Here is an 11,237-nt window from a genome sequence, read left to right as displayed (position 1 = left end):
GCCGAGTGGGGGTGCCGGGGCTGGCAGAGCGGCCCAGCTGGCCCATGGACCTGTTCCAGCTTGGCAGGAGCGGCCCGGGGCCAGCTGGGAGCAGCCCCAGCCCATGCCACTGGCACCCCACTCACCTCATTGATGAAGTCTTCGATGTCAGAGGGGCTGGCGGGCAGTTTCCGTGGATACGGGGGGGTGGCGTAGCTGTAGGGAGCGTCTCTCCGGATCGGCTGCTTGCCCCGGGGGCAGGGTGGGGGGAAGAAGTCGGGGTTGCGGAGCTGGTTTAGGTCGTAGGCGCCCTGCGGAGAGAAGAGCTTTAGTGCCTGCCGGGGCCAGCTGATGAGCAGGTCCCTGCCTGCTGGGGGCGCTGGGCTGCACGGGGCAGGGGCAGTTTGGGGCTGCCCAGGCTGGTGTAATATGGTATGTGTCCCCCCTAAACAGGAGAGACTGGGGACAGCAGGGGGCTGTGGGTCAGGAGTGAGGGGCAGGGCTGGGCTAGCAGGGGGCTGTGGGGCAGGGCTGAGGGGCAGGGCTGGGCTAGCAGGGGGCTGTGGGGCAGGGCTGGGGCAGGTGGGGCTGGGCTAGCAGGGGGCTGTGGGTCAGGAGCGAGGGGCAGGGCTGGGCTAGCAGGGGGCTGTGGATCAGGGCCGCGGGGCAGGGCTGGGGCAGGCGGGGCTGGGCTAGCAGGGGGCTGTGGGTCAGGGCCGCGGGGCAGGGCTGGGGCAGGCGGGGCTGGGCTAGCAGGGGGCTGTGGGTCAGGGCCGAGGGTCAGGGCTGTGGCAGCCGGGGCTGCGCTAGTAAGGGGCTGAGGGGCAGGGCTGGGCTAGCAGGGGGCTGTGGGGCAGGGCTGGGGAAGGCGGGGCTGGGCTAGCAGGGGGCTGTGGGGCAGGGCTGGGGCAGGCGGGGCTGGGCTAGCAGGGGGCTGTGGGGCAGGGCCGCGGGGCAGGGCTGGGGCAGGCGGGGCTGGGCTAGCAGGGGGCTGTGGGTCAGGGCCGAGGGTCAGGGCTGTGGCAGCCGGGGCTGCGCTAGTAGGGGGCTGAGGGGCAGGGCTGGGGAAGGCGGGGCTGGGCTAGCAGGGGGCTGTGGGGCAGGGCTGGGGCAGGCGGGGCTGGGCTAGCAGGGGGCTGTGGGTCAGGGCCGCGGGGCAGGGCTGGGGCAGGCGGGGCTGGGCTAGCAGGGGGCTGTGGGTCAGGGCCGAGGGTCAGGGCTGTGGCAGCCGGGGCTGCGCTAGTAGGGGGCTGAGGGGCAGGGCTGGGGCAGGCGGGGCTGGGCTAGCAGGGGGCTGTGGGGCAGGGCTGGGGCAGCCGGGGCTGGGCTAGCAGGGGGCTGTGGGGCAGGGCTGGGGCAGCCGGGGCTGGGCTAGCAGGGGGCTGTGGGGCAGGACCGAGGGGCACTGGCAGGGGCTGTGGGGCAGGGCCGAGGGGCAGGGCTGGGGCAGCCGGGGCTGGGCTAGCAGGGGGCTGTGGGTCAGGGCCGCGGGGCAGGGCTGGGGCAGGCGGGGCTGGGCTAGCAGGGGGCTGTGGGTCAGGGCCGCGGGGCAGGGCTGGGGCAGGCGGGGCTGGGCTAGCAGGGGGCTGTGGGGCAGGGCTGGGGCAGGCGGGGCTGGGCTAGCAGGGGGCTGTGGGGCAGGGCTGGGGCAGCCGGGCCTGCGCCAGCAGGGGGCTGTGGGGCAGGGCTGGGGCAGCCGGGGCTGCGCTAGTAGGGGGCTGAGGGGCAGGGCTGGGCTAGCAGGGGGTTGTGGGGCAGGGCTGGGGCAGCCGGGGCTGGGCTAGCAGGGGGCTGTGGGGCAGGGCTGGGGCAGCCGGGGCTGGGCTAGCAGGGGGCTGTGGGTCAAGGCTGGGGTAGGCGGGGCTGGGCTAGCAGGGGGCTGTGGGGCAGGGCTGGGGCAGCTGGGGCTGGGCTAGCAGGGGGCTGTGGGGCAGGACCGAGGGGCACTGGCGGGGGCTGTGGGGCAGGCTGAGCGAAGCGTGTGGCTGGTTTGCCTGGCGCAGGCCCGGGCCCCGGGGCGCTGGTGAGGGGGCCGCCCCCCACTCACCTGGTCCTCCTCGCCCCCGCCCTGCTCGTCGTAGTTGAGGATGTTGTCGCGCAGGTCGTCCTGCGAGCTCTCCAGCAGCCCCCCGTGCCGCGGGCGCCGGTGGCAGCGCTCCCGGATGGCGGCCAGCAGGGCCAGCGCTGCCGAGACAGAGAGAGGTGGTGGGGCCGGGCGGGGGTCAGCGGGGGCCGGGGGTGGGGGGGCTCATCGTCGCGTGACTTACACAGGAGCAGGATGATGCTGCTGAGGATGACCATCAGGGCCCCGAAGCTGAGCCCCGCCCCGGCCGTGGAGGCAGCCGCCGCGCTGGCCTGGCAGCTGCCCCCCTCGTCGCAGGGGCACACGGAGACGTTCAGCAGCTGCGCCCGCTCCTGCCGGGGCGTCCCGGAGTCGCTGAGCAGGAGCGGCAGGGAGTGCAGCCCCGCGGGCACCGGCCCCAGCACCGCCAGCACCGCGTGGGTCGCTGGGGGAGACAGGGTCACCATGAAACACCCAGTGTCTGCCCTGGCCCCAGCCCAGTGGCCCCGAGTGCTGCCCCCCCCGATCGGGGCCTGCTCCCCCCTCTTCGATCCGCCCCTGCTCCCCACTCACCGATCGGGGCCTGCTCCCCCCTCTTCGAGCCACGCCCGGCTCCCCCCTCACCAATCGGGGCCTGCTCCCCCCTCTTCGATCCGCCCCCTGCTCCCCCCCACCGATCGGGGACTGCTCCCCCCCCTTCGATCCGCCCCTGCTTCCCCCCCACCGATCGGGGCCTGCTCCCCCCTCTTCAATCCGCCCCTGCTCCCCCCTCACCGATCGGGGCCTCCTCCCCCCTCTTCGATCCGCCCCTGCTCCCCCCCCACCGATCGGGACCTGCTCCCCCCTCTTCGAGCCACGCCCGGCTCCCCCCTCACCAATCGGGGCCTGCTCCCCCCTCTTCGATCCGCCCCCTGCTCCCCCCCACCGATCGGGGACTGCTCCCCCCCCTTCGATCCGCCCCTGCTTCCCCCCCACCGATCGGGGCCTGCTCCCCCCTCTTCGATCCGCCCCTGCTCCCCCCCACCGATCGGGGCCTGCTCCCCCCTCTTCGATCCGCCCCCTGCTTCCCCCCACCGATCGGGACCTGCTCCCCCCTCTTCGATCTGCCCCCTGCTCCCCCCCACCGATCGGGGACTGCTCCCCCCTCTTCGATCCGCCCCTGCTCCCCCCCCCACCGATCGGGGCCTGCTCCCCCCTCTTCGATCCGCCCCTGCAACCCCCCCCACTGATCAGGGCCTGCTCCCCCCTCTTCGATCCGCCCCCTGCTCCCCCCCACCGATCGGGGCCTACTCCCCTCTCTTCGATCCGCCCCTGCTCCCCACTCCCTGATCAGCCCCCCCGCTACTCCCCATTGCTCCACCCCCCTGCTGCTCCCTCACTGATCAGCCCCTTGCCCCCCCCCCCCCCACACACACTAGTCTCCACCGACCCCAGGCCCATCAAGTCCTGCCCCCTCAGGCGGGCTGGGGTGGAGCGGGGCTCCGGCAAGCGATGGCAGCTGGGGCTCGCTCCGGCCCCGGCCTCACCGTTGAGCTGGCTGAGGCTCCAGTTGCGGGCGAGCTGGGGGGCGTCAGGGCTGAGGCGGAAGTGGAAGGGCTCGGCGTGGGGCGGCAGGTCCTCGTCCGTGGCGCTCAGCAGCAGCCCCTGCCCCTTGCTGGGCTCGCTGCACATGACGCCCGCCGGTGGCAGCAGGGCCGGCCCGTGGTCGTTCACTTCCAGGAGCTCGATGGACAAGGTGCCAGTGGCCGTGCATGGCGGGTCAGCTGGGGACAAGGGGAGACAGGTCAGGGCCCCGCACGCTGACCGGGAGGGCGGGCGGGGCTCAGCCAGGCTGCAGGGAGGGGCCGGCGCCCCCGGCTCACCATTATCGCTGGCCAGGATGACAGCCGTGTACCAGCCGCCCTGCAGGAAGGGCGAGCGGCGCGGCAGCTCCCGCTTGGTCTGCACCCTCCCGGAGCGCGGGTCCAGCAGCAGCCAGTCGGCCGGGTCGTAGGCCAGGGAGTAACTGTGGGCAGAGGCACCAAGTTATTTGCCTAGGCCACCAACCCAAACCTCTCTGGGGGCATCCCAGGAGCCCTGCCCTGGCATGCGCAGCTGGAGGCAGGGAGGGGGAGACGCAGAGAGTCACATCCCTCTATAGCAAAACAATGTAATAGCGGGCTGTTAGGGAGGCACCTCTGTCCTAAGAGTACCCGCTGCCGCCAGCTAAAGACACAGCTCCCGGGCTGCTTAGAGAAAACTTTGGCAGCCTTCTGTCTGCCAGGAACCACTTAGCAGCAGTGTGCCTGTGAAATCCGTACTTCATTGTTTTGCCTTTCTGGTATCTACTTCTCTATTGTTTATCTGTACGGTTTCCGTCTGGGTCTGTAATTGCTTCTGTCTGTTGCATAACTAATTTGTGCAAGGTGTAAAGCATTGTTCTGCAATATGTTAGGTTGGGTCAAAGAATTATTTTGTAATACTTTAGTTTGAAATGATTGGCTAAGGTAGAGCTAAGCAGGACTCAAGCTTAACTATATAAAGTGGGGTCCAAAAGGAAGTTCTTTGGCACCAACTCCAGGACACAGCCCAAGATCGGAGCTGCCAGACCTCAACCCCCTGCCAAGTATATTGTGCAGAGGCTGGAGGAGCCCTGGACGATCTGATCCTGACTGACCACCTGGAAAAGTTCATTTGCCTTATGGGGCGTGGTGCACTGTATGCTTAGCGTGTGCATTCTGGGCGGTAACTGTTAATACCCTAGACGTTAAGGATATTACTGTGTAAGGCTCTTTCACTGGTACATGGCCCCGCAAGCCTGCAGGAGATTGTGTCCTGAGCCCTAGGAACTGGATAAGGGTGGAGGTGCCCTAGCATGGGCGGGTAACACCACACCAGAGCCAGCGCCAAGCAAGAGGAGTTGAAGCCTGCATGGCAGAGTGCCGAGCCTGATCTCCCAGCCCGTGCCAGCCTGTCTGCATGGCAGAGCGCCAGCCCCGGCCTCAGCAGCCCCTGCACCCAGGCTGGCGCCTTCACTCTACGGGCGCTAAAGGCCAAGTTCCCCATCCTCGTACCTCCCCCGATGGATTTCCATGGGGCCCCTCGCTGGCCAGTGCAGCTCCCACCCCCTGTTCCCCAGTCCCTGGCACTGCATCCAGGCTGCTCCTGGGGGCTCTGCCAGGGCTCCTGGGGATGCAGGCAGTGCTGGCCCCTGCTCAGAGCCCCCCAGGGTGGTCTCACCTGAGGGCCTGAGGCTGACGGGTGTCAGGGTCGCTGGCACTGAAGGTGGTGAGCTCGGTGCCCGGCGGCGCCCCCTCCACCACACTGGCCAGCCGGGGGTTCTCACGGAAGAAGGGTGCCTCGTTCACGTCCCGAACCTGCACCTGCACCATGGCCAGGGCCCGGGTGGTCTGGGGGGCTGACGGGTGCAGCTGGTTCTGGTTCTGGACAGAGACGGTGAGCGTGAAGTGGTCCCGCCCCTCGTGGTCCAGGGCCTGAAAGTGGAGGGGCCAAGAGTTAGTCACGGGGAAAAGAGGTGACCCCAGGCCAGCCACCCCAGGGGTTGGTCTGCACATGGGCTCCCCACCCCCATGCCCAGGGGTCGCTCTACAGCAAGGCTCCCCACCCCGACGCCCAGGAGCTGCTCTCCAGTGGGGCGCCCCACGGCCAGGGGTCGCTCTCCAGTGGGACCCCCACCCCCTCACCCAGGGGCCGCTTTCCAGCCAGGGTTCTGGGCTGGGACATAGCCTGGCTGCTCCCTGTGGCCATTGGTAATGAGGGGCAGAGCATGGCCCCTGTGCTGAGCGACTCATCTCCAGACGGGCCCGGGCTAGAGGGAGTAGGGGGCTGGCTGGGGCGTGGGTGCTGGCCAAGCCCCCTGGGGCTGGGAGCAGGGACAGGCTGTGGCCCAGGGCGCTGCCCCCTCACCTTCACCACGGAGAGGACGCCGTCATTGGTGTGGGGGTCGGTGCGGATGGCAAAGGCCCCGTCTGGGTCACCCTCCAGGATGGTGAATCGCGCCAGCCAGTTGGGGGAGCCGGGCAGGTCCTTGTCGTGCACCAGAAGCCGGCCGATGTCCACGCCACTCGTGTTCTCCAGCACCTCCACGGAGAACTGCAAGAGAGCAGCCGGGGCGCTCATGGCCTGGCATGATGGCACGGCCCATGCTCGCATCCTCCCCAGCTTGGGCCAGGGTCCTTGTCCCCCCACACAGAGCCTACAGAGGGCAGGAACCCCCCGCGGCCATGCAGTGAGTCAGACTGGCCCCCCAGGCGTCCTGCACCCCGTCCCCCCAGCCGCTGGCCCGGCTCCCTACCTCCGGCTTGGTGAACTCGGGCGGGTTGTCGTTGATGTCGTCAACGTAGATCACGGCTGTGGCTGTGGTGGTGAGGCCGTCGCCCGACATGTCAGCCACTTGGAGCGTCAGGTTATACACACTCACCACCTGGGGAGGAAGGAGCCAGCGGGGTCACCCAGGGAGCCTGCTGCCCTGCAGCCAGCTACTTGCCTGTCAGGCCCAGGGCCAGCCCATTCCCCAGTGCCCTGGACCCCTGGAGGGGGGCAATGCCCTGTGTTACCCAGCCAGGGGCTGCCCACCCCACCCCGCATTGGCCTGAGTTAGCTCACATCTGCGCCCCAGTGCACAGTCTGTTATTCATGTCCTGGGTCTGCCCCAGCAGGACTCTGCTAGTCTTGCTCGGGGCTGCCCACAGGTAGCCAGAGCACCTTGGTTTTGGTTGCCAAGCCATCCCTCTGGTTCCAGCCACCCACTATACCACTGAGCGAGTGCAATCGGGCGGGCCCCCAGCCGCTGCAGAGACGTGCCCCCGAGCCAGGCAGCAGGGACTCCCAGCCCACAGCGCCGGCTGCCCCCCAGGGCCCATTACCTCGCGGTCCAGCCCCACTTGCACGGTGCGGATCTCGCCTGTGGTCTCATTGACGCTGAAGAGCCCGGCAGAGCCCTGCTCCAGGATGGAGTATCGCAGGGCCGCATTGTCTGTGTCGGGGTCGTCAGCGTCTGTGGCTTCTGCCTTCAGCACATAGGTGCCTATGACCAGAAATACACCAAGGGTGTAGAATCACAGAAATGTCGGGCTGGATGGGACTTCGAGAGGTCATCGAGTCCAGCCCCTGGCGCGGTGGCAGGGCCGAGTAAACCTAGACCCTCCCGGACAGGTTGTCCCACCTGTTCTTAAAAACCTTCAGTGACGGGGATTCTACAACCTCCTTGGAAGCCGATTCCAGAGCCTCACTACCCGGAGAGCTAGCAAGTTTTTCCTAATATCTCACCTAAATCTTTCTTGCTGCAGATTAAGCCCACAACGTCTTTCCTCCCTTCAGTGGCCATGGAGAACAATTGATCCCCAGCCTCTTTAGAACAGCCCTTAACATATTTGGAGACTGTTACCAGGTTCCCCCTCAGGCTCCTTTTCTCAAGACTAAACACACCCAGGTTTTTAACCTTTCCTCCTAGGTCAGATTTTCTGAACCTTTAATCATTTTTGTTGCTCTTCTCTGGACTCTCTCCAATTTGTGCATATCTTTTCTAAAGTGCGACACCGAGAATGGGACACAGTTCTCCAGCTGAGGGGGACAGGTACCTCCCATGTCTTACATACAACACTCCTCCTCCTACACACCAGAATGACATTAGCCTTTTCCGCAGCTGTATCACATTGTGGACTCATATTCACCCTCACCCCCAGATCCTTTCAGCAGCACGACCACCGGGCCAGGTATTCCCCAGTTTGTAGCTGTGCATTTGATTTTTTTCCTTTCTACATGTAGTACTTAGCACTTGTCTATATTGAATTTCATCTTGTTGATTTTAATTCTGTCTGCCAAAGTGCTTGAAACTCCTCCCAGCTTGGGGTCATCGTCAAGTTTTATAAGCCTATTCCACTCCGTTCCCAAGTCATCAATGAAACTGTTGACTAGTACTGGACACAGGACAGACCCGTGTGGGACTGCATTAGGTACAGCCACCCAGTTTGACAGTGAACCATTGATAACTAGGCTTTGAGTAAGGTCTTTCAACCACTTGTGCACCCACCGTATAGTAATTTCACCTAAGCCCACACCTCGTCGGGGCAACAAAAATGGCCGATGAAATTCAGTGTTGATAAATGTAAAGTGATGCACATTGGAAAACAGAATTCCAACTACACATGTTCTTATCTTACTTAACTAAATATTCTTTAACCTGTTTTTCCCTCTTTTGGCTTGCGATCCTCCCCGCCTTGTTGTCAATATTAATTATGTTGCGTATCTGTCGCCATGTTTTTAAAGATCCTCCTCTTACTGCCTTTTATGTCCCTTGCTAGGTGTAATTCATTTTGTGCTTTAGCCTTTCTGATGTTGTCCCTACATAAGAATGGCCATAGTGGATCAGACCAAAGGTCCGATGTGACGATGTGAAGCAGCAGGGAGGGGGGAGTGTTGCCCTGGGAATGTGCCCTGGGGACGGGAGACCTGAGAGCCTGTCACCTGAGCCAGGAGGGGGAGGGGGAGGTAACACCTCTGCCCAGGAATGTGGACGGAGGCTGCAGCAGGGAACCTGCTCGGTGGGTTTAGTTTTCAGTTTGGGGCTGGCTGGGACATGGAGTGAAGGGCAGACGTGGTTGTCTGGCTCACTGCCCCCCAAAATGGACCCAGCTGAGGGGTCCTGGGTGTACCCACAAGCTCTGTTTTGGACTGTGTTCCTGTTGTCCAATAAACCTTCTGTTTTACTGGCTGGCTGAGAGTCTCAGTGAATCCCAGGAAGAGGGGTGCAGGGCCTGGACTCCCCCACACTCCGTGACATCCATCTAGCCCAGTACCCTGTCTTCCAACAGTGGCCAGTGCCAGGTGCCCCAGAAGGAATGAACAGAACAGGGAATCATCAAGTGATCCATCCCCTGTCGCCCCATTCCCAACTGCTGGCAAACAGAGGCTAGGGACACCATCCCTGCCCATCCTGGCTAATAGCCGTTGCTGGACCTATCTTCCATGAATTTATCTAGTTCTTTTTTGAACCCTGTTATAGCCTTGGCCTTCACAACATCCGCTGGCAAGGAGTTGCACAGAATGACTGTGCGTTGTGTGAAAAAATACTTCCTTCTGTTTGTTTTAAACCTGTTGCCTGTTAATTTCATGTGGTGACCATGAAATTCCTTGTGTTATGAGAAGGAGTAAACAACACTCCCTTATTTACTTTCTCCACACCAGTCATGATTTTATAGACCTCTGTCATATCCCTCCTTAGTTGTCTCTTTTCCAAGCTGAAAAGTCCCAGTCCTAAGCTCTCCTCATATGGCAGACGAACCATACACCTAATCATTTTTGTTGCCCTTTTCTGAACCTTTTCCAATTCCAATATAAGCTTTTTTGAGATGGGGTGACCACACCTGCACGCAGTATTCAAGATGGGGGTGCACCATGGATTTATATAGAGGCAATATGATATTTTCTGTTTTATCTTTCCCTTTCTTTACAATTCCCAACATTGTTTGCTTTTTTGACGGCCGCTGCACATTGAGTGGATGTTTTCAGAGAACGATCCACAATGACTCCAAGATCTCTGTCTCGAGCGGTAACAGCTAGTTTAGACCCCATCATTGTGTATGTGTAGTTGGGATTCTGTTTTCCAATGTCCCTACATGCTGGTGCTGTTCCTTTGTGCTCCTCCTTAGCTAGGTGCTCGTGTTTCTGTGTTCGATCTGTGCTGGGCAATGCCAGGCCCTGGCAGGCTCACACCAAAGGCACCCACCTGGGACGGCTCCCTCCACCACGTGCCCAGTGAAAATCTCCTGCTGGAACAGGGGCCGGTTGTCGTTCTGGTCCACCACAACAATCTCCAGGTCGGTGGGGTCTTCCAGGGTCGCGCCCCCCAGGTCCAGGGCAAAGGCCCTCAGCTGAGCACAGGGCAGAGAACAGGCATCAGCCGCAGCTCTCAGCTCCTTACGAGCCACCAGACAATAGCACACTTCACTGCCAACTAACTGGCTCCAGGGCTGTGCCAGTCCCAGCCGCTGCCAGCAGGCGGCACTGTAGGGAACTGTGCTGGAGCGGAGGCCGTAGAGAAAACAGCTTTTCCCAGCAGGAGGCGCTGTAGCGCACGACTGGGCATACTGGGTCTGGAGAGCTCACACCTGTCCCACGCCAGGCTCCCAGCAGGAGGCGCTGTAGCGCATGACTGGGCATGCTGGGTCTGGAGAGCTCACACCTGTCCCACGCCAGGCTCCCAGCAGGAGGCGCTGTAGCGCATGACTGGGCATGCTGGGTCTGGAGAGCTCACACCTGTCCCACGCCAGGCTCCCAGCAGGAGGCACTATGTTCCCCCCGCTATCCGGGGGTGTGCGTGTCACACAGCAGCAAAAGCAGAGGAGGCCGAGCTGCATGCAGGGAGGGGCCCTTACCCGGAAGCGGTCGTTCTTCTCCCGGTCCAGCATGGTGTTGAGGAAGACCTTCCCGCTGAACTTGTCAATGGAGAAGATGCCCAGGGGCTCCTCGTCCACACCTGGCCCCTTGATGCTGTAGATGACACCCCCAGGCAGCTGCTTATCTGACTTGATCTGCCAGAGGGACATGTGAAAATAAACCCACAGGGCTGGCAACCTCTTGCCCGGCACCCATCCGCAGCCTGGCCCCCTGGGACAAGTGCAGGCCCAGCCATCCTGGGAGCAAGAGGTCTAGGGGTGGGTGGCTGCCTGGATTGGCCCCTGAGCCACGCAGCTGGAAGGCGTTATCAGCAGCCATGGATGCCCAGCACATCACCGGAAGGTGGGCTCAGGCTGGGTGAGGGCGTGGCTCAGTGTGTGTGTGTGTGTGTGTGTGTGTGTGTAATTGTGGTAAGGAGTGGGAATGCGATAGTGGATGAGTGTGTGTGCATGTGTGCAATGGTGGAGGTTTGTGCATGCACGCATGTGTATGAAGGTGGACACGTATATGTGTGTGATGGTGGATGGGTGTGTGTGCAATGGTGGATGGGTGTGTGTGCAATGGTGGATGGGTGTGGGCATGTCTGATGGTGGATGGGGGTGTGTGTGCAATGATCGTTCATTTGTGATGGTGTGTGGAGGTGGATGTGACTAGTGGATGAGCGTGTGTGTGATGGTGGATCGGGGTGGATGTGTTTGTGTGTGAGATGGTGGAGAGTGGCTGCGTGTGCAATTGTGGATGTGTGTGTGTGTGTGTGAAGTTGTAGATGTGTGTGTACATGATGGGAGGGCTGGGTGTG

At 62.8% G+C, this 11,237-nt stretch overlaps 1 protein-coding gene across 2 annotated transcripts in view; it reads right to left on the bottom strand.

The window, feature by feature from the left end:
• The window catches only part of CDH15 (cadherin 15), a 29,921-nt gene that overhangs the window by 2,520 nt on the left and 16,164 nt on the right, over positions 1-11,237 (bottom strand). For both annotated transcript variants that reach the window (XM_037878158.2, XM_043526328.1), the window contains exons 3-13: positions 10,417-10,572; positions 9,768-9,912; positions 6,907-7,067; positions 6,336-6,464; positions 5,948-6,133; positions 5,261-5,514; positions 3,904-4,046; positions 3,568-3,804; positions 2,247-2,486; positions 2,027-2,163; positions 126-290 (exon numbers count right to left, since the gene is read on the bottom strand). In XM_037878158.2, the coding sequence (XP_037734086.1) occupies positions 126-290; positions 2,027-2,163; positions 2,247-2,486; positions 3,568-3,804; positions 3,904-4,046; positions 5,261-5,514; positions 5,948-6,133; positions 6,336-6,464; positions 6,907-7,067; positions 9,768-9,912; positions 10,417-10,572 (1,953 nt within the window). The remainder of the gene's footprint in view (positions 1-125; positions 291-2,026; positions 2,164-2,246; positions 2,487-3,567; positions 3,805-3,903; positions 4,047-5,260; positions 5,515-5,947; positions 6,134-6,335; positions 6,465-6,906; positions 7,068-9,767; positions 9,913-10,416; positions 10,573-11,237) is intronic.

This window comes from Chelonia mydas, chromosome 12 (genome assembly GCF_015237465.2).
Source record: "Chelonia mydas isolate rCheMyd1 chromosome 12, rCheMyd1.pri.v2, whole genome shotgun sequence".
In the NCBI taxonomy this organism is placed as follows: domain Eukaryota; kingdom Metazoa; phylum Chordata; order Testudines; family Cheloniidae; genus Chelonia; species Chelonia mydas.
Note: the sequence above shows the minus strand (reverse complement) of the source record. Positions and strands in the feature narration are given on the sequence as shown.